This window comes from Bombus fervidus, chromosome 1 (genome assembly GCF_041682495.2).
Source record: "Bombus fervidus isolate BK054 chromosome 1, iyBomFerv1, whole genome shotgun sequence".
In the NCBI taxonomy this organism is placed as follows: domain Eukaryota; kingdom Metazoa; phylum Arthropoda; class Insecta; order Hymenoptera; family Apidae; genus Bombus; species Bombus fervidus.
Genome location: NC_091517.1, coordinates 13,202,310 through 13,223,849, shown reverse-complemented (window position 1 = coordinate 13,223,849; position 21,540 = coordinate 13,202,310). Strand labels below are relative to the sequence as shown.

The 21,540-nt window shown below is 30.1% G+C and overlaps 5 protein-coding genes across 8 annotated transcripts; 3 read left to right on the top strand and 2 right to left on the bottom strand.

The window, feature by feature from the left end:
• Nucleotides 1-581: 581 nt before the first annotated feature.
• Nucleotides 582-2,345, bottom strand: LOC139985934 (uncharacterized). The gene is made up of 6 exons (XM_072000840.1): nucleotides 2,268-2,345; nucleotides 1,790-2,196; nucleotides 1,617-1,716; nucleotides 1,450-1,551; nucleotides 1,199-1,354; nucleotides 582-840 (listed from the first exon to the last, which is right to left on the bottom strand). Exons 1-6 carry the CDS (start codon nucleotides 2,343-2,345, stop codon nucleotides 775-777), a joined length of 909 nt encoding a protein of 302 aa, XP_071856941.1. The 3' UTR covers nucleotides 582-774.
• A 2,884-nt stretch (nucleotides 2,346-5,229) lies between these two features.
• LOC139986802 (male-enhanced antigen 1) lies at nucleotides 5,230-6,232 on the top strand. The gene is made up of 4 exons (XM_072002429.1): nucleotides 5,230-5,363; nucleotides 5,504-5,694; nucleotides 5,771-5,842; nucleotides 5,928-6,232. Exons 2-4 carry the CDS (start codon nucleotides 5,521-5,523, stop codon nucleotides 6,141-6,143), a joined length of 462 nt encoding a protein of 153 aa, XP_071858530.1. The 5' UTR covers nucleotides 5,230-5,363; nucleotides 5,504-5,520; the 3' UTR covers nucleotides 6,144-6,232.
• A 211-nt stretch (nucleotides 6,233-6,443) lies between these two features.
• Gat-1b (GABA neurotransmitter transporter-1B) lies at nucleotides 6,444-11,280 on the bottom strand. Of its 4 annotated transcripts, none has more exons than XM_072002398.1 (14): nucleotides 11,156-11,280; nucleotides 9,328-9,624; nucleotides 8,978-9,197; nucleotides 8,806-8,907; nucleotides 8,557-8,725; nucleotides 8,344-8,476; nucleotides 8,140-8,274; nucleotides 7,977-8,080; nucleotides 7,730-7,854; nucleotides 7,529-7,641; nucleotides 7,339-7,470; nucleotides 7,056-7,259; nucleotides 6,797-6,964; nucleotides 6,444-6,692 (listed from the first exon to the last, which is right to left on the bottom strand). In XM_072002398.1, the coding sequence occupies exons 2-14, from the start codon at nucleotides 9,559-9,561 to the stop codon at nucleotides 6,591-6,593; spliced, it is 1,941 nt and encodes a 646-aa protein (XP_071858499.1). In that variant the 5' UTR covers nucleotides 9,562-9,624; nucleotides 11,156-11,280; the 3' UTR covers nucleotides 6,444-6,590. The 4 variants fall into 4 exon arrangements, with proteins under 4 accessions (XP_071858499.1, XP_071858490.1, XP_071858507.1 ...); XM_072002389.1 differs by lacking the exon at nucleotides 11,156-11,280 and adding an exon at nucleotides 10,931-11,118; XM_072002406.1 differs by lacking the exon at nucleotides 11,156-11,280 and adding an exon at nucleotides 9,905-10,888.
• Nucleotides 11,281-12,440: 1,160 nt separating this feature from the next.
• On the top strand, nucleotides 12,441-16,182 carry Rnrl (Ribonucleoside diphosphate reductase large subunit). Its single transcript, XM_072002377.1, has 11 exons — nucleotides 12,441-12,590; nucleotides 12,696-12,784; nucleotides 12,857-13,034; nucleotides 13,128-13,491; nucleotides 13,565-13,869; nucleotides 13,965-14,127; nucleotides 14,221-14,609; nucleotides 14,696-14,883; nucleotides 14,985-15,293; nucleotides 15,528-15,716; nucleotides 15,806-16,182. The coding sequence occupies exons 1-11, from the start codon at nucleotides 12,554-12,556 to the stop codon at nucleotides 16,058-16,060; spliced, it is 2,466 nt and encodes an 821-aa protein (XP_071858478.1). The 5' UTR covers nucleotides 12,441-12,553; the 3' UTR covers nucleotides 16,061-16,182.
• Nucleotides 16,183-16,374: 192 nt separating this feature from the next.
• LOC139986772 (protein zer-1 homolog) lies at nucleotides 16,375-21,019 on the top strand. Its single transcript, XM_072002365.1, has 9 exons — nucleotides 16,375-17,179; nucleotides 17,549-17,816; nucleotides 17,896-18,205; nucleotides 18,300-18,505; nucleotides 18,594-18,765; nucleotides 18,864-19,187; nucleotides 19,267-19,416; nucleotides 19,495-19,747; nucleotides 19,887-21,019. Exons 1-9 carry the CDS (start codon nucleotides 16,720-16,722, stop codon nucleotides 20,087-20,089), a joined length of 2,346 nt encoding a protein of 781 aa, XP_071858466.1. The 5' UTR covers nucleotides 16,375-16,719; the 3' UTR covers nucleotides 20,090-21,019.
• The last annotated feature ends 521 nt before the right edge of the window (nucleotides 21,020-21,540 follow it).

Sequence of the window (21,540 nt, the reverse complement as noted above, 5' to 3'; positions counted from 1 at the left end):
ATAATGCCCAAGCCTTGATAATTAGTAGGAACTTGATATTAGTAGGAAAACCCGTAGAATATGAAAGGTAGAATATAGAATATCATACATACCTTTATTCGTGATTTAATTCTTAATCACAGTAAAAATATACATCTCCAAAAATCGTGGTATACCCACGATCATAATCATTGGTCGCATTACATAACTGAAGAGTGCAACATTTAACAGATACAATAGGAAATTATTATGAACCGATGTCAATATTCATATAGCAAAATTAAAAGTTCTTTGAAAAACTAAAATTGCATATGTGCAATAGGCTACATATTCAGTTTTTCTGACAATGACTGTTATTCGCAATACGAAAAGCTATTCGAACGAAGAACGGAGTGTTACTTTAAACATGCAGGAAATCTGTCAATACGAGTCTACATTTATCTCGATGTTATCGTTGTAGCGGATGGATATTTCACGGAATAAGTGTATTTACCAGCATTCTCCTGTATATTAATTATAAGTAAAGAAACTATAAATAGAACAATTCGTACGATACCCAGATTTACTCTCTAGCAATGTTTTTATCTAATTCATGTACGTTTTAAAAAGATTCAACTTTAGAGGTATAAGTATTCTCATAGATACAATTAGTTATGGAACTCTACACAACTATCATTTTGTGACTTCTAATCTCGACTATTAGCCATTTAGGGCACATATATCCATAGTTATCTATCTCCACACAATTATCATTTTGTGATTTCTAATTTCGACTATTAGCTATTTAGGACACATTTATTCTGGCTCGTCTTGTACCATAGCACGCAAACCGGTACAGAAGGACAGGGCGTTGGATATAAACTGCAATCATATCAATTCGTTATTTACGTATATATTATTCTTAATTACGCTGTTAACCAGGAAAAGCGTGCTAACTTGTCACAACTTAAGGATAGCGGTCTTTTTACTTAAAAGTCCTCTATATTCTTAGGAATCATTTTATTTATGTTACTAGTGAATTGCAAATACTAAAGTTGACCAAAATGATTTTTCTGTGCTAATCTAAATTTCCGTGGACACAGAAGTTGCTCATTAAAAGGTCAACAGATTAATTCATTCGTTGTTAGACTACCGACGTTCATATACTTATACCAAGTACAAGAATGCAAATGATATTATAAAGAAGAATGCAAAATTATATATATCAGAAATGTCTTACCGAACAAAAAAAACGTAAGGTAAGCTCTGGCATTAAACAACCGACACTAAGTGTTACTGGCTTCTGATAAACCAATACGTTCAGTATATACTTCCGCATTTCTAAAGACTGTTCATACCATTTCATATCATATGCGCTTCTTGAAGCGTTTTCGCTCTAGGAATTATATAGTATTAACCATATGTAGTTAATTATGCTTAACATAATTTTATCAATGTAAATTACAACAATTACGCATAAACACGACTCACTATATCCTGGACTAAATCAGCTGGCCATGCATACATGTAAACGTGTATGAGAGAGAATGAACTGTGACTCACAAACTCCATCCTCATAATTGTTGGAGTATCCTGTTCACAAATTGCATCATCGATTCATTATGTACTGTCCGCAAAACATTATATATTATACTTACTATAACCAATATAATTCCCAATCCTGTCACGAAAAATGTTGCTAATGATAAAAAATAAAATACCATAAAGCGAAAACAGCCGATCACCTCTTCTGCGTATCTAGAAATACAATCACTTATAATAAATACAAATACATAGAATTTAAATCGACATTATAATATCTTATCTCTACCTCCTTAAATATAATTGTTTTTTAATACAATAGATCAACATAGAAATATTTGTAGTCGCCTCGAATTCCACGGCCAAACATTCGAATCTTGCGGCTGTGAACCACAGTAAAAGCGCACCAAATACGCACATGCATACATGTGCAGCGCATGTGATAAAAAGGATAATGTAATGTAGATTGATGACAACGCTTACTGCCGTATAATTAATTGGAAACGGATATTCTATACTCAATGGAAGTGCAGACGACAGGAATAAAGTTCCAAGCATAAAACAAAATGCAGCTATATATAGAACGACTACATAACTGCCGTAAAAAATGTTGCATTTAGCAATATACGCATCGAAAATCTCTCTTTCGTACTGCTTCGCTTCGTTAATACATTTCATCATTTCCTGAATTATACGCTGTAATGGATGTTACACAGTAATGTTCGTTACAGGAATTAAATTCATAGAGAACGCGAGGAGAGACTTACTTGTAAAGAGTCGCGTTTCTTCCAGCATATGAAAATCTGAAGAATAAGTTGCGCGGTATAATTACCTGGAAGATACATCTAAAAAGAGCAGTCATATTATCGAGGTTATGAATCTGGTCCTGGTAGGAGGTCGCGAGTGGCACGAGATGTTGCGCATCGGCCAAGTCGCAACAGCCTGCGCGATACAGGCTGTGCGCGGACTGGGCCTGAGGATCTTCCCGGCGAAGTCGGAGGCCTTCTGGTTCTACGTCAAGAACAGGCGAGGGACTCTTCCACCCGGTCTGAGCATAAGCATGTGAACGGGATCACGGAGCATTCCTGTCATACACGTAGGCAGGCCACCGTGGAATTTAATCGGTAAGAGTCCGACACGTACATTCTAAAAAAATTAAAGTTGTAATATATATCTATTTTCATTGAAATAACAAGTTACGAACTTCAGACACGGACTTCATTACGCTTAAATCCTTACGCTTCATGAATTGAACTAAACACGTTTTTATTTGCGCAATAGGAAAGTACATCTGGATTTTAGGGAACTAAGAAGTTATTATTTTCTTTTGAACGTAATTACTTAATCACGGTGTTATATTGCTGTTTGCGATCTAAATCGCTCCAGCTTTGTTGGTGTTTGCACGTATGTGCCGACGAAGAACTAGTTGGTTCAAAGGACCATCCTCGTTCGAAGAAAAGAAAACACTGTATGCGGTTGACTATTTAATAGAACTATTTACAGAATACTGGGAGCTGTCCAGCAATCGTGCCTAATATAGCGCGCAATTATTCTGTATAATCTATCTTGTCTTTTCTATCTATATAGAATATCTAACAAAGTTCAACCGTCCGAGTCGTTCTGACTGGTTCGAATGTTCTATAGGTTTTAAAGACAAAAAGGCGGAAAAAATGACCAAGTATTTTGGCAACTTTTTTAAATTTCCACGATACCATTTGCTCATGGTCACTGAGCATCATTACGACCACATATACGTTTACAGCGGAAACAACCCTTGGTCATGAGGGCTGAGTTGCTGCAAACGCGCGTGAACCACGGGTACTCGGAGACTCGATGACTAAAGGTCGGGAGTCTATAACATTAACAAAGAAATCGTGACGATAACCTTGCTGACTTCTATCTACAGTTCATGCTTGCCGTAGCTCACAGTTTCACTGTTGTAAAATTTTCCTATATGCAAGAGTAAATCAATAAATTATACTACGCATAATACGTGGAAATAACACATGGCATAGAGACTTTTTGAAACGTATTTCTTTTGCTGCTAAATGACTCAACGGTAAGAATTATTAGCTTCATTATGCACGAACACGTAACACGCTATTAGATTGCACTAAAAGGAGATATTTACGCTCAATATTTATGTAGCAAGACCCTTGAAAATGTAAGATTGCATATATGCACGAAGGCACCTATTCGAGGATTTATGCAACAAAAGATTCACAACAGAAGAACCGATAAATAGAACAGAAAACCAAATGTTAATATGAATCCCTAGAACGTGTGTCGGTCCATGTTTCTTTGACGATCGGACTAAATGAGTTTCTATGATATGATTGTGAAAATTGTTTGTTTTGTAATTATGACTGCGACCAATACGAAAATATTTGAAGTGTTCATCTGTGTGATCCTTATTACCTATGAAACAGATAGTTGATAACCGACAGCCATACCACAAGTAATTACTACTGCCAATAAAAACTATAGCATAAGTAACATAGCTGTTGTAGTATCCAAAATTATACCATACTGACGATATATACTCGTTCGCCCACGTTCTAAAACGTAAAAAAATTACAGATTTAATTCACATTTATTTTCATTTCTACACCTAGTTATGAATTTCACAGAAGGGAAGTGCGTTAGATACAAACTGAAATGATATTAACTCGTTATTTATGTATTATTCTTAATTAACCTGTTAACCAGGAAAGGCTAGTTAATATGTCACTCAAATTGATAATCCCGTGACATAATATCTTTATTTGGGAATTTTCGAACTTTCCTTTTCGTTAGATTTTAATTAATTATCCCACAATTACATTTTCAAGGTACAAAACTGAACGAAATGAAATAAATTTGACTAAGGTATTTTCTAATTCCATAATCATAGAAGATTTTTGTTCAGACATAATCTGGTTATCAGGTTAATTCTTCGTCGTCCAACTGCGGATGTCTAGTAGTCGTTTGTGTATTTGAAATACATATATGTATGTGTTATATTTTTATAAACTTAGTCAGCCAGATACAACAAGGCAGAAACCTTCTGGCAAATTTAATTATGCCCATATTTCGTGCACGTTCTAGTTTTTGTCCATGTGACTACCAATTTTCATAGAAGCAAAAGAGATCGCATTTTATTTATTCATCATTGAATTTTATCCTTCTCTTCATTGGCAATATCTTTATTTCGTTTCTTTCTTTCGTTCATATAAATCAGACTGAAGGTTCTATTAGTTAATAATAAGTAAATTCGTGGTACTCGTTGTGGAGTGTCATACCAATATCGAAGCCTTTTAATAGTATGTGATTTACATTATAGATAATGTAATTTTGCTATAATCAATTATGTAAATAATGTGTATAATATAATAAATAATGTTATTTATCAATTATAAAGTACGCAAGGGCGGTCATAAAAATTAGTTTCACTTATTTAATTGTAAATAAATAGTTATTTATCTCATATAATGTATATATTTCTTAAATATTATTTAATGGAAACATTCAATGATATTCATTACATAATATTTATTGATATAAATTATATATTTCTTCATGAGTTTGAATATATGCGTTGTTTAAATCAAATAACTATATCGATATTTAAATAAATATTCTAATAAATATAACAAATCAAAATATATATTATACTTTTTAAATATAAGAATTCATTTAACACGTAGTAAAATATATTAAAAAGAATTAATGTTTAATTATTTTCTTTATATCAGTAGCTCGTTTGAATAGACTGTACTGAAACAGTAAACTACAAAGAACACGAATCAGCTGTGAACTATCAAATTTTTGTATTGTTACAGATTCGTTAACATTTATAACTTGTTTGACTTAAAAATATTAGGGTAAGAAATGGAATTATATGGTTCCTACTTTTATCTTTTAGCATGAGAAGTATTAATAGGTTTAAAAAAAAAATAACGATATACACACAAAAGTAAGGTTAGAAACGCTTATTTTTGAAAGAAAGTTTTTGTAAATATAGGAAACAGGTGATGCACAATGTCTCCTGACCCTACACAAGAACCCATCGAGGAATCATTAAATATACCAAATTTACCTCTTGATAGAGGAACGAATGCATCGGATAGTGAAGATGATGATATAGGAATGGCAGGATATGTACCACTATCTCAGATTCCTGCTGACAGTGATCCGATGTTGTATGAAGACGAAGTATGTTTATTATCTAATGAAATATTTCATTTATATATGATGAGTACCTATATTACACAATTTCTTAATTTCTTAGGATGATGAATGGATAACTAACGCAGCTGAAAGTAATCAAACACTGAGATCCCCAATATTAGAATCACAGAATGTATGTATTCTTTTAGATTTGCGGAGCAATGTTACTGTGTTTGTCTTTTAATATTTTTATTGATAATGTTTTACATTCCTTATAGGACTGTATATCAGAAACAATAGAAGTTTGGTCATCTCCTCACAATCGGTCTAATATAGATATGGATGCAGATAAAATCAATCAAGTGAAATCTATGATGGCATCTTTTACTTTACCAGTTACAGCAATTCCAGAGTGGGCAAAAGCTATATCAGAAGAACAATGGAAGGAACAACTTATTGGACGTATTAAAGAAATGCAAAATAGAGAAAAATAAATTTAAATATTTCTTAATTAATTCTTTTATATAAAATTATGTATATAGATTAATACAAATTAAAGCAATCTTCTTTTTCAAGTTATAAACTTGATATCCATTAATAAATGTTAAATTTCCAAATAAGCAAAGTTAGTGTATACATTTAATTGTATACAGTAGACAAATCTATCATGTAAACTATAACAAATAAAAATATTTATTTTATTTTAATTAAACTTTCACTTAATATATGTTTATATATGTCCTATATAAGAATATTTTGTATTTTATTATAGTCAATGCACTTCACTTTATACCAGCACTAAGTTTTTATTTGTTTGTGATAAATGATTACATGAATATATGATATGATACTGTTCAACACATGAAATCATGCTTCTGCCCAGTCATACACTGCAAAGAACACACTTGCATTAATGATATCAAATAAAGGTACAATGACATTTATAGTTCGAGATCTGCACCGATACTGGCAGCTTTTTTGGGATTTAATTTCAATCGTAAAGTGGCAACATCGTCTTCTATTCTTACCAATTTTCGGAATTTCTGAAAGAAAAATATGATTTAAATTTTGTAAAATTGAGAAATTTTGGAAAAAATTGTATTGTTTAGTTAATAAGATGATTGAAAAAAATGTTTAGTTAATGTACCTCAGAAATAGTTCCAGATGTTGTAAACCAAATATAAATCATATATCCAGGAATACATAACATTGAAGAAAGACCACAAAGCCATCCTAATACGTGACTCCACCATGGATATTCATACGTAAGATATTTTACGGGAACGAATTTGATTATGTTAAAAGCAAAAACGCCCTAATTTAAAAGTTTATTTTAATTAGACATGATCAGAGATGTAAATTAACAATTATATGTATATGTCTAACAATGGAAGTTGTTATTTTACCACACAAACAGCAGGAGTAGTGAAGGTCCAACATATTTTCCACCAGTAACATGGATAATAACCAATCATATCACGAATTCCATCGTAGAAACGATTTACACCGAATGCCCACGAGACGGCAATGCATTCAAAGAATATTAAAAACAGGAGACAAAATCCACTAATGGCATACGAATCCAAGAGTTGAAAGACATACATTCCTCCCTGAAAGGATTATGAAAATACTCTTTTCTGTGATTGATTTATATACAATGATAAAATTTAATTTTTGTTAATTACTCACTTCAGTAACACAAGTAAGACCAATAAGATACGAGATAAAACAGACGATTGCTATGAATAATTCTTTTCTTTTTCTGAGAAGACGCGGCCATTCATCTACCGCGGCTGTTATAAAGCCTTCAACTGTACAAAACTGTAAAACATAATAATTGATTATTTCATTTTCGTCACATTAAAATATTTTTAATTACCTGACTGTCTAAGCCAATAAGGATAAGCATAAAAAAGAATAAACAAGACCAAATTGATGATCCTGGTAGTTCTAGAACTGCGGAAGGATAAACCAGGAAAGCTAAACCTGGGCCTAGTTAAAACATTTAAAAAATATAAGATATTAACACCAATAACAGAAATTAAAAGCAGTTTAATTTAATATTAATTATCATAATTACCAGAAGCTGCTACGTCCGCCACAGGTTTTTGTTGTTCGTGAGCCATGAAACCAACAACAGAAAATATAACAATGCCACTAAGCATACTAGTACATGAATTCACTGTACAAACAATTAACGCATCCCTAAAATAAATGCAATATTTTATGTGACAACACATAAACAAACGCGATATTAGTTGAATTAAATGTAATTAAAATTATTTGAAAGAAATATATTATGTTTAAATAAAACGTAAGTTACTCACTTGTAAACATTATTATTAAATTTATTGTAACTTCCAAGTGCAACCAATGCACCTAGACCCAGCGCATAAGAAAAAAATATTTGAGTCACCGCATCTATCCATACCTATAAACATTTATTAAATTATTGACAGAAAAGCAAAAAAAGTAACAAGATTCTAATACCTCGGGATCACTGAGTTTCGAAAGATTTGGTGTTGCATAATATTTTAAGCCTTCTATTGCCCCTGGTAAGCTCAATCCCCTGACCAATAAAACTGCTAACAATGCATATGGAAATAATGATGTAAAGTACACAACCTATACAAAAATTAATATCGATTATAAGTCAATTTTACTTATAAATTATAAATAATTATGGAATCTTACTTTTCCAGTCCACTTCACACCTTTCCAAATACAAAAATAACACATGATCCACACGATAGCCAATGTACCTGCTAGTTCCCATCTTATTGAACCTATGTTTTCTATACCATCAGAAATTTGAAGAGTACGCCTCCTTTTTAGAATAAAAATGATATATACGAGTATAGAACAAGAACTACAGTAGGTAGTTCTTCTTGTGTCATACAAACTTACTCCCAAAATTCTTTCACTGGATCGTTCAGTAAAGTGTGGCTTAAATTACCAATCGAAGTAGAACATATCGTATCTTCTTCTTCGGGCCAACATAACGCCTCTAAACGTTCTGAAGATGTGAGACAGTAACGTGTATTCCAAGGATTGCCGCATGTTCTCCATGGCACATCTATGTACATGTTTAACTAATATTTAAAAAATTCTATTTGTTGTGTAACCGTATTAATATTATGCATATTATTTTCGTACCAATTCGTAAAGAAACCAAAAAGTAAAAAAGTGCCCATGCCAGTATAATGATATAGTATACGTTAGTCCAACAGGAAAGTACACAAGTGGCGTATCCAATGCCTGTTTGTAAAAATATTTAATGGTGAAGTAGTAGCGAAATGTTTAAGCGGGTATAATTAGAAATATAAACCTTTGAAAATCGGAGCTATCTTAAAGACACCTAATCCTCCTATAGTCATCATCTGTCCTAATGATAACTCCATTAGGAACATGGGTACTCCGGCAAGTGCAAGAGCGATAAAATAGGGAACCATAAAAGCACCACCGCCATTTTTATAACAGAGGTAAGGAAATCGCCATAAATTTCCTAATCCTATGGCCAATCCTACTACGGATAGGATAAATTCGATCTTAAAATAAACAGACAAAAACAATTCGACATTAATAATTAATTGTCAGTCATAATGTAGATACCTGTATGTATTTTCTGTTATACATTTTTGTTGTTATAATTCATATAAATACTTTTTATATGTTCACCTTACTGTTCCACATTCCTCGATCCGGCAATATTTTGGTTTCTTTAAAAGCCGAAGATTGCAAGCATTGAACCGCCTCAAAACGAAAATCTTGTTCTTTACCGCCATTTGAGACTCTTAAGGGTGGTTCAGCAAACAGAGCTTTTAATTCTTGAACAGGATTCACTGGCCTACATGGCAGAGGACTAGTGGACCTATCTACCTTGGGTATCTTAGAAGACCCGCTCGAAGGCATTATTTTCTGTCCGAAATACTAAATCGATCGAATTCACCTCATCCTATTAATTCTTGTTTTAACCTGTAAACAAATATGAATTTCTAAAGAAACCTCTGATAATTGGCTTTCTGGAATTCTTGAATATTTAGAACACTGAATGTCCAATTTACAGCCATTTAAACGTCCAGATCTTGGGTTTTTCTTTAAAATGCGAAAGAATAATGTCGTTTAATTTATGTACACTTTTCATATGTCTAATTAAAAAGAACGTGGGCGCTAAATAAATTGTAATATGCAGCAAGTGAAAGATAACGCGATCATTTCTGAAGAACTTTGAATATTCAGCAGTCATCGTAGTTACGTGAGATACTTCTACACAAGGGTCTTGATGATGATGGATGACAGACAACGAGCCACTTCCGGGAATCACGTTTGTCAAACGTTGTTCCCATCGAACAACCTTGTCCTATTTTAGATTAATCATTGGTGAAAGAAACGATGTCATCGGAGATCATCACGTGGAACAACGAACTATGCGATCGACGGACGTCTCGACACAATAAAATTCATCCCAATTTAAATTTTCAATTTGCTATGTAGGAGGTAGAAAATTATTCATTAGCAATTCTGTCGTTCCATTTCAAGTACCTACTCAATCCACACTTGGTGAATTATCATAGTTACAACTGAGAAACATATAAGATTCGTCCAACTTCCAATTGTAAACAAACTGCTGTATCGACAATCATTAACAAATTATTCATGGGTGCAATGTCCTTTTAATGATACCATCCTCGGTATAAAACAATTTACAACTTCTACACTTCAATTGTGTAATAAGCTCAATTGTATAGTGACTGACTTGAATGAATGAAGATAAATTAATCTTTAGGATATTTTCAACCAATGTTACTGTCACCCTCAACGATTATGTCAATATACAAATAAACCAATAAACGTTAACGTAATACAATTTACGATATAAACAAAAATAGCAAAAATAATATTTAAAAAATGTGAAATATGAAACAAACGTGCTAGGACGTTAAAATAAAAATAAATTTGCTTATTTTTATTGGAAGACAAAATCCTGCTGATTATATCTTTTTGTTGAGACATCTCTTATACTCTTCCAATAACTATATAAACTACGTTTTACGTATAATAATAAGAAAGAAGATATAACAAGAAAAATCGAAATAGGAAAAAATCACTCAAATTGAGAAACACATAACGTAATGTCAAATAGACATAACATAATACACATAAAATGTTATGGACATAACCACTGACTACTTAAGTAGTATCTGACAGTCCATCGACAGTCATAATGTCTGACGGCAAAGGATACTCCTCTTTTGCAATACCGTTTAAACAATGTACGTACGTGCACAATTTCACGAGTAGATATGGACTGAGATTTTCACTGGACTTATATATCGATAACAGCCGTGAAACGTCGTAGGCGAAAGAAAATTGATGAAGCGTGTCGTATGTCGGCCCGTGTCGTTACGTTCACAAATCGCGCTTACGTACGATGAGTGTTGAGATTTCTACTGTGCCCTACAGATCTACCCCACAATGGCGTTCAGTCCCCCAAGCACCAACACACCTTCGTTTCATTCAACAAATTAGTGCCACAGTGTCACTCTATATTTAGGTGCACTATGTGAATGGTGAGAGAGCCCCGGAGTTCGCTAATAACTGATTGACCACACCGATGGCCGCGAATTGCTCCCTTCTTTCAAGAGTACATTTAGAATGCAGTGAACTACACTTGATCTTGACTTCATAGTACATACATCATCAACTTATTCTAAAATAAGATACAGTTGGATACCGATTTCGGTAAACGAAATCGGTTAGTAAACGATTTATTATAAATTTATTCATATATGATCCAATAGATTTGTCGATAAGCATCAGAATATTTACAAACAATTAAAAAAAGAAGACATAGTCGATATATCATACTGTTTTAAGGCATGAAGGAAAAACAGGTAAAAGTGAATGCATGATAAAAGTAAAGAATAAATTAAAATATTATTAAAAAAATAACACAATGGGGGTTTAATAAGAATGATATCAAGGAGTACTAGGAATTATATCGAAATATTAGAATAATGGAAAACGGAAATGAGTTATGAAAGAATAATAGCCGGAAACATTTTGTAAACTCTCCCTTCCGGTTAATCGTCACAATTTCACGAGTACAAAATAAGTGTTTGTGTAGCTAAAATTGAAGGAGACAAAGATTGTACAAATAACATTCAAGATAATAACAATACAATGTGTTCAACACGAAAATTATTTTATTAAACAAATTTTTGGATACTTTTTATCTAGGTATAGTATTTATTCTTTTATATATGTTTTTATTTTATAAAAGTATTATAGATATAATCCGTTAGTATATGGAATATAGAACAGTATAATTAACTCATATATAATCATTTCATTAAATAATAAAATTTTTAATTATCTGTCATCCATCATATATCTACATAAATAATGTATTATTTTGTGTCTACTATTCTCAAATTATTTTATTAATTATACAAGACATATTACACATATACTTGTAAATTTCACCTGCAGAAAATATCTACAATTTCAATACGTAAAGACTAAAATAATCTCTTATTAAAATTCTTATTAATTATTATTTGATTTTTATTATTATTTCATTTTCCTATTAGTTACTTATTTCTTTACAAAAATAATAATTAAAAAAGATAATTTAATGATTTTTATATACAATAATAGAAAAACGCACATTCGTTTAAATATTATGTAAAATTTAATTGATTTATAGCAACCTAAAAACATTTAAATTTTCATATTTAAACTGCCAAACTAACAATTATATGTCACGTGACGACAATCTTTACTTCCGATTCGCGCCAAAAGCCGGTAACGACGACACCATAAACTAATCCAATTACTTTACAGGACAAGTAGTTTAATAATTATTTCCATCTCTTAATCGTAAACTAATTGTGATCTTAAAATGGTTGGAAAAGGAAAGATGTATGTGATAAAACGCGGTATGTTATAAACTTTATTATTCTGATATTATGTCGAGTAATCTTAATGTAATTTTATTACGAACCTAAGCTATTATAACACTAATCAGTTTTTGTAATTATTAGATGGACGTAAAGAAGATGTTCATTTTGACAAAATAACATCCAGAATTCAAAAATTATGTTACAATTTAGATATGGATTACGTGGATCCTGTAAGTTTACTTATTATCAGATTATTTATTACTTAATTATTTATTTCTTAATATTTTATATCTTTTTCATAGTCTGCAATTACCTTCCGTGTTATCAGTGGTTTATATTCAGGTGTAACCACTGTTGAATTAGACAATCTTGCAGCTGAAACAGCCGCAACTATGACTACTAAACATCCAGATTATGCGATATTAGCTGCAAGAATTGCAATATCTAATCTTCATAAAGAAACAAAGAAAAGTTTTAGTGGTAAGATAAGAAATATATTCAATTCATTTCTTTATTTCTTTTTTAGTAATTCAATGTTTTGTTTTTATTTGAATCTTCCCTTTCCATTTATAGAAGTAATACATAGCTTATATAATGTAAAGGAACATTATACAAATGAAGTTAGACCTGTTATTAGTGAGAAATATTACAATATCATACAAAATAATGCAAATAAGTTAAATTCTGCAATAATTTATGATAGAGACTTTAGTTATAATTACTTTGGTTTTAAGACACTTGAAAGAAGTTATTTATTAAAAATACAAGGGAAAGTTGTTGAAAGACCACAACACATGTTAATGAGAGTTGCAGTTGCCATCCATGGTGAAGATATTGATAAAGCTATAGAAACTTACAATTTTTTATCAGAACGTTATTTTACACATGCATCTCCATCACTTTTCTTTGCCTGTACTAGGCAACAGCAAATGTCTAGGTATATTTATCAAGATTAAAATAAAATGTATTTATCCATTCCAATGTAATAATTTAGTGATTATATTTTTCAGTTGTTTTTTACTAACAATGAGTGATGATAGCATAGATGGAATTTATGATACATTAAAAAGATGTGCACTTATTAGCAAATCAGCTGGTGGTATTGGACTTAATGTACATTGTATTCGAGCAAGAGGCACGCCAATAGCTGGTACACTTGGTGTATCTAATGGTTTAATTCCAATGCTCAGAGTATACAATAATACAGCTCGATATGTTGATCAAGGAGGAAATAAAAGACCAGGAGCATTTGCTATATATTTAGAACCATGGCATGCAGATATCTTTGAATTTTTAGATCTTAAAAAGAATATTGGTAAGCTACATGTTTGTCTCTTTATTTTAAAAGATTTTGATTACCTATTTTAATAGTCTTATACTTAACATTTTATATCTAATAATAATTGACAGGTAAAGAAGAAAATAGAGCAAGAGAATTATTCTATGCTTTATGGATACCTGATCTTTTTATGAAACGAGTTTTGGATAATGGTGTGTGGTCTTTGATGTGTCCACATGAATCTCCTGGTCTACCTGATGTTTGGGGCGATGAATTTGAAGCTCTCTATACGCGGTAAATTAAATTAAATTATGTATATTGATGATACATAGTAAAATATATCAATGGTGTTGAACGTTTTTTTAAATAAATACATATTATTTTTAGATATGAGAATGAGAAAAGATATAAACGTCAGATTCAAGCGAGAGATTTATGGACAGCTATTCTTATTTCTCAAGTTGAAACAGGAACTCCTTACATGCTTTATAAAGATCATTGTAATCGTAAATCAAATCATCAAAATTTAGGGACAATCAAAAGCAGTAATTTGTGTACAGAAATCGTACAATATTCCAGTCCAGATGAAATCGCTGTATGCAATTTAGCTTCAATCGCAGTGAATATGTTTGTAAACTCCAGTAATCAAACATTTGATTTTGAAAAACTGCGAAAAGTAACAAAAATTGTTACTTGTAATTTAGACAAAATTATCGATGTTAATTATTATCCGGTTCCTGAAGCAAAAACATCAAATTTTAAACATAGGCCTATAGGTATATAGGTATTTTTATGTGAAATATCAAGTATACAATATTTATATATTTTTAACATTTTTAAATATTTGTCATATGTATTTTAGGGATTGGAATTCAGGGTCTTGCAGATGCATTCCTTTTAATGCGATATCCGTTTGAAAGTGAAGAAGCACAAAAACTTAATATCCAAATATTTGAGACACTATATTATGGCGCATTAGAGGCTAGCTGTGAACTTGCTGCAGAGAAAGGTACATATGAAACCTATCAAGGTAGTCCAGTTAGCAAAGGAGTAAGTAAATCATACGTAAAAATATTTTACTTTGATGATTAATTTATCATAATAGCATTAGTATATCACAATATATATGCTAATTATTTAGGTACTTTCAGATTTTACAATATGATATGTGGAATGTTACTCCAACTGATTTATGGAACTGGACAATTCTGAAAGAAAAAATTGCTAAACATGGAGTTAGAAATTCTTTATTAATCGCCCCTATGCCAACGGCATCTACTGCACAAATCTTAGGAAATAATGAATCTATAGAACCATATACCAGTAATATTTATGCAAGAAGAGTTTTGTCTGGAGAGTTTCAAGTCGTAAATCCTCATTTATTACGAGATCTGACTGAAAGAGATCTTTGGGATGAGAATATGAAAAATGAAATTATAGCAAATAATGGTTCTGTACAGGTAGGTTTATATTCTTCATATATATATATATAACCTTGATAATCAGGATCTGACTATCTGTTGTCCTGATTAACTAGAGTCTTGATTATCTAAATCTCTGTGTTCCAGCACAAATGCCATACGTGATACAGTAGTGCTATACCTTTAATTTAACCAAGTTCAGGATCAAATAGCTCCTTCTTTCGAACAGACCCTTCTTTACAATATTATTATAATAGATTTTTTTTGTTATAGAATATTGAACGTATACCAAATGATTTAAAAATGCTTTATAAAACCGTTTGGGAAATACCACAGAAGGTAATCTTAAAAATGGCAGCAGATCGTGGTGCATTTATAGATCAGTCACAGTCAGTGAATGTTCATATGGCTAAACCAACAACAGAAAAACTGACTTCAATGCATTTTTATGGCTGGAAGATGGCAAGTAATCTTAATTTAATCTTTATAATTCAAAATTTTATATAATTATTTTAATGAAACTTATTTAAATATACAAAAACACCTTGCAGGGTTTAAAGACTGGTATGTATTATTTAAGAACGAAACCGGCAGTAAATGCCCTTCAATTCACGGTTGATAAATCAAAATTACGAAATACAATCAGTACTACTTCTAATCAATCTGTTAATTCTGAATGTAATAATGACGAGGAACTTAATTCTTCGGAAAATAAATGGTTACAAAATCAGAGTAGCGAAAACATAGAAGCTGTATTCGCATGCTCTCGTGAAAATGGAGATGCGTGCATGGCCTGTGGATCATAGAAATAAATTTTTATAATTTTATAAGTTTTGTATACGGTTATGAGTATTATATATATTTAAGCATATTCTTTGTAATACTATATAATTTTGAAAAATTCTAAAATAAAGCTATTTACCCTTGATTTCATGTATTATTCCTTTATATTGTAACATTTAATATTTATTATTTGCACTAAAGGTTTCGAATAAATTAAGATTAAAGATTATAATTTAAAATTCCGCGCGAAACAGGGTAGTCAACTAAATCTAAATAAATGTGGTTCACTGTTGTGTTCTTTATATGCTGTTACAGTCAAGTGTTCGAGAACAGCGTCACTACGGTAGTCAAGTGAAATGTCAAAATTGTAAGCGTGAAGACGTACATAGTTGCGCATCAGTTAACTGTTGTGTAAATTTTGTTAAAGATTTAGAGTGAATATATTCATTTGGGACTCATTTGTGAGTGATTCGGCATTTGTGCCGATTAAGTATGTAATGATCTTATTTTGTGATCAAAGGAAAATAAAGAAACGTTAATAAAAAAGGATTTTTCTGTAACGAATTTTGGCACTGATATCCAGCTGATGCATTTTAACATATTTGACAGTTGAAATTGCGTAATTGTTGCCAAGATTTTCTTATGAGTCTTTTTACGCAATTTATTTAAATTGCCGTATAGAATGGCGGATTTGGATGACTTATTTCATTTAGATCAATACATAGGTCCAGAATCTCTTGCAGAATTATGTTTCCAAGTAATCTGCAAAAATTTAGACATTATCTCGGTAAAGGATAAGTGTGAATATCGAAATCTTTTAAAAGGAGTGGTTTTCCCAAACGAAATATGCGATAAACTTATTGAATACGTTTTACGAAACGATATAAACGAAGATCATGACTGTTTCTTTACGATTTTCAAAAATGTATGGATAACCAAACTTAAACGTGTCAAAGTTGTAGGATCCAATATAACCGATGATTCAGTACAGATCCTTGCAAATCACAAACTTGTAAGATTAGAACTTACAGATTGTCCCAATTTAACAGACCGATCTATTGATTACATAAATGCAAATGCAGAAAATTTGCATACTTTAGTATGTCGTGGTAGTTCTGGAATTATTCCGGAAAAACTTACAGGTAAGAACTCTTTACTACTAGAATAGCTTATAAAAAATCTATAGTTCCATTGTCAGGATACTATTATGTTTTATTATACTTTTCTTTATTGATATCTATTAATAATTAAAATTATGTTCAATTTATGTCTTATAAAAAACAGATATTCAAATTAATAACTAATAATAAATAGTTACTAATAAAATATTTATTTTGCATTAAGGTATGAAATATTTTATATTATGAATAAAGCATTTATATTATTATTTTGCAGTTTAATTATTAATATATTTAAAATATCTTATTATTAATATTATTTGCATTTAGTTGTATCATAAAATATAAGAGATATTAAATATAAAATTAATGTATATACTTTTTAATTATTAGCATACCAGAAACGAGGACATGTATTTAAAATACCAAATCTACGGACCTTGGCTATAGAATATGTTCAAATTTGTGCCTTGGATTATAATATACTCTTGGGTGGATTAACAAATTTAACAAATTTAGATTTGTCCAATAGTTCTGATATGGGTACCTTTGATTATTTCCATTTGGTTCCTAATTTAGTATCCTTAGTTTTGTATAATGTTAGAATTATTTCTCAAGCACAAGCCTTTGTTACCAATATCTGTCACTTGAAACATTTAAGGTAACTGTTTATTTATATTTGACTTATGGTATAATAAAATATTGTATTTAAAATTTTTAATTCAATGTTTTAAAATTAGGCATTTGGATATCTCTCAAATCCATCCAGAAGATGGAATATTTGCAAATCCTAATACAATCTTATCTGATATAGTAAATGGTTTGCCTCAACTAACTTCTTTAGATATTAGTGGGACAAATTTAGCAGGAATAGAAATTGTAGATCGCAGAATACAAACAGTTGAACATTCTTTCTATTCTGACATATATAATAATAATCTTTGTGATATACCAGGTCTTATTTCAAGAGTGGATAGACCTTTACAATTTTTAGGACTTTATGGAGCAAATGATGCACCTTGCAGGCGACGTAATATTCCAGCAAAATTGGTAAATAATAAAAGCAATATTTTATAACAAATACATAATAATATTGTATATTTTATCATTTATTTTTTAATTATTCTACTCTTTGAAATTGTAGATTGCAGGAAATGCAAATGAAGATCAAATATTGGTTGCAGCTCATGTTTATATGAATAATAGAGAAGATCTAATGTTAAAAGTAATAAGTGATTTATATCATATGTACAGATATGAAAATTGTCATAGGATGGATCAAGCACTTTGTGCAGTATTAGAAGCAATGGAGAAATATCCTACTCTGAAAGATATACAAATATCTGGAAGGTATTTATATATTATATGATTTTTGTATACTGTTATAGCTATATATTTCAAAAAATTTAGTACAACTCGTATTGTTTATATTTAATAGTGCAGCACTGTTTTATATTGTAAAAATGAAAGAAAAAGGCGAACTCGAAGCAAGATTAAAAAGGAGAATTGTTCGCACACTTCTTGTTGGAATGAGTATTCATAAAAATGAAGAAACTATGATGCGTAATGGTTGTCTAACATTATATCAATTCCGATTGCCACAAGATGTGGTATGTATTGTTCTTGTTACTTGCAGTAATAGCATTTGTAGCTATATCATAAAATATATTTTAAAGAATGTTACTAATTCTTATTTACCTTTTATTAGATGTCACACTATGAAACATTGGTGAAACTACTTTTGCATTTAGCTAAACATGCACAACAGGAAAGTTATGTTCAACGTATTGGAATATTTCTTTTAAATACTTTGGCATGTCAAGTAACAGGCAGAGAAAAGCGTTTATTAGGCGATCTAGGCTGCATAAAAACAATGCTTGAACTAATTAAATACAGAGTTGAATCTAGAACATTTGATGATGTTATGGAAGTAGCTTGGTCAACTATGTGGAATGTAACTGATGAAACTCCTATAAATTGTCAACGATTTTTTGAAGAAAATGGCATGCTATTATTCTATAGATGTGTGATGGTATACAATATTAATCTTACTTATTAATAAACAATTACTAAATAAATACAATTACTTCATGAATGATTTATTTTTACAGCAATACTCTCGCAAAGAAGAATTATTAAAAAATATGATGGGTTTACTTGGTAATGTAGCTGAAGTACAAAGTCTTAGAGTGCATCTAATGCAACTACCATACATGGTAGTTTTCACAAATTTAATACGTACTGTCAGAGAAAGCATTGAGGTTTTTTATACTTATATATTGACAATATATTTAATAATTATATTTTTACAATACTTAATATATTTTATTTGCTATTAGGTACCATATAATGCAGTCGGGATATTAGCTCACATAGCATCTGATGGTGTTGAAGCATGGACAATAGAAAAACCTAGTCGAAATGTAGTTCTTGAACTTATGGTTGAAGCTATTGAACGATGGGATATATCATCAGAACGTAACATTAATTACCGTTCATTTCTACCATTATTACGTTTGGTAGATATTTATCATACACCACAATGTCAACATTGGGCGGTTTGGGCTCTTGCTAATCTTACAACTGTTTATCGTGAGTATATATATTGCAAAATTTAATTTTATTTTAAATACAATCATTTTTCCATTCTATATATTCATACATACAAATATTTTTTTGAAGTTTTATTACCTTGCAACTTTTATTAAAACTATAATTATTTCTTTAACAGCCCATAAATATTGCATATTAGTTATTCGAGAAGGAGGAATTGAGAAACTGAATACTTTAATCTCAGATCCAAGACCATATGAGCGTATAAAAGAACTTGCCCATATTGTAATTGAAAATTGTAGTCGTTATAGTAGCAACTCCAATGACATGAATGTTCATTCCCCTTTAGATGAAGACTATATATATAGCTCAGATGGTTGAAAGTCAATTTTCATTATTATAATTCAAACACCATAAAAAGTAGAATGTTTTATGTCTGTAACAAAAAGTCTCCTAAAGAAAAGAGTGTGAGTAAGATTATAAAACTTGCTAAAGCATTTGTATGTTGGTTTGCCAAACTGTAAATTTAAAATTGAGTGGTCAAACAATCTTACTCGCACTTTCATCACATAAACATTTCATTACATATTTTATTTATTACATGTTATGAAATATGTTTGAATCATGGATGCAAATATATTAATATATTAATGATATTATTAACGAAAGGATAGTTAGTTTAATAAAAATATTTTTGATGTTCATAATCAATCTCTATAAACAATATTCAAATTTAAACACTTTTGATTTATGTACATAACCATGTTGTATTATAAATAAGAACAAATTAATATTAGACTGAAGTTATTTGTTTAAATCATAACAATAACAATATCATTATATATATAAATAGTAACAGATTGTGACACATTTCAAACTTATACTAAGTTTCTTATACTTATGTGAATATCTTTGTAGATATTTGTATCATAAATAACTTTATTAGTTGCCATTACATTTTATTTGATGAAAAAGATTTAAAATAAAAAAATACATTAGACTCTATTATGTAAATAAAACTGAAATGAAATAAGATGAATTAGGTTTACAAATTTGTACATCTCCATTATTAAAATTAAAATTCTTTGCAATAATGATGCTATTGTCAAAATTAAGCTGTAAAACAAACATAACATAAAGTATACATTTGTAGATTTTAATAATTGATTTACATAACTAGCAAAAAATCTGCGTGAATAATTATCTAAATGATTGTTATTGTAATCGTTACATAATATTAATGTATGCGTGTAATAAATTGCAAAAATTCTTGATTTGTTTAATGTATAACATAAAGTTACATAAGACTGATTTTCTCTTTATTTTTTTGTGCCCTACAATTCTCTTTATTTTTACTACTTATATGATTAACAAGATAATTTTATTTTTGATAAAATATTGATCACTAATTTTTATATGTGTATGTAGAACATATGCAAACAATAAGAAAATGACTTACGAAATTTATATTTTATTACTTAATACTTAAAGATTTGATAATAACTGATAACTGAAAAATATTCATTTGTTCTCTTATATAAAAATATTATAAATTGTTTGGTTTTTATGTATATAAAAATATTTAATGTATCTATTGAATTTGCTTAAATATTTTAATGCCATGTTAAGCAATTTTTTCAAACTATAATTCCTTCAGAATATGCTATATACAATGAACAGAAACTTAATTTTTAAAAAATATTAGAATAGCGTAAAATGATATATGTTTATTAAAAATTATGGAATTAGTGTTTATTAGTTACATACGACAAGTAAGTCATTGAACATTATCAAAACGTGTGTATGAGTCAAGTTGATGCTAACTTCCGGTT

Coding starts and splice junctions, on each gene's coding strand:
- LOC139986772 (XM_072002365.1), top strand. CDS start 16,720: ATGGCGGATTTGGATGACTTATTTCATTTAGATCAATACATAGGTCCA. Junction 18,206..18,299: donor GTAATATTCCAGCAAAATTG/GTAAATAATAAA, acceptor TTGAAATTGTAG/ATTGCAGGAAATGCAAATGA. Junction 18,766..18,863: donor TCCGATTGCCACAAGATGTG/GTATGTATTGTT, acceptor ACCTTTTATTAG/ATGTCACACTATGAAACATT.
- Rnrl (XM_072002377.1), top strand. CDS start 12,554: ATGGTTGGAAAAGGAAAGATGTATGTGATAAAACGCG. Junction 14,610..14,695: donor TTTTAAACATAGGCCTATAG/GTATATAGGTAT, acceptor TATGTATTTTAG/GGATTGGAATTCAGGGTCTT. Junction 14,884..14,984: donor GTAGTCCAGTTAGCAAAGGA/GTAAGTAAATCA, acceptor AGGTACTTTCAG/ATTTTACAATATGATATGTG.
- Gat-1b (XM_072002398.1), bottom strand. CDS start 9,561: ATGCCTTCGAGCGGGTCTTCTAAGATACCCAAGGTAGATAGGTCCACT. Junction 8,908..8,977: donor GATAGCTCCGATTTTCAAAG/GTTTATATTTCT, acceptor TTTTACAAACAG/GCATTGGATACGCCACTTGT. Junction 8,477..8,556: donor CCAGTGAAAGAATTTTGGGA/GTAAGTTTGTAT, acceptor TATTCTAAAAAG/GAGGCGTACTCTTCAAATTT.
- LOC139986802 (XM_072002429.1), top strand. CDS start 5,521: ATGTCTCCTGACCCTACACAAGAACCCATCGAGGAATCATTAAATATA. Junction 5,695..5,770: donor CGATGTTGTATGAAGACGAA/GTATGTTTATTA, acceptor TTAATTTCTTAG/GATGATGAATGGATAACTAA. Junction 5,843..5,927: donor CAATATTAGAATCACAGAAT/GTATGTATTCTT, acceptor CATTCCTTATAG/GACTGTATATCAGAAACAAT.
- LOC139985934 (XM_072000840.1), bottom strand. CDS start 2,345: ATGTATCTTCCAGGTAATTATACCGCGCAACTTATTCTTCAGATTTTC. Junction 1,355..1,449: donor CTGATTTAGTCCAGGATATA/GTGAGTCGTGTT, acceptor TATAATTCCTAG/AGCGAAAACGCTTCAAGAAG. Junction 841..1,198: donor CCTTACGTTTTTTTTGTTCG/GTAAGACATTTC, acceptor ATATGATTGCAG/TTTATATCCAACGCCCTGTC.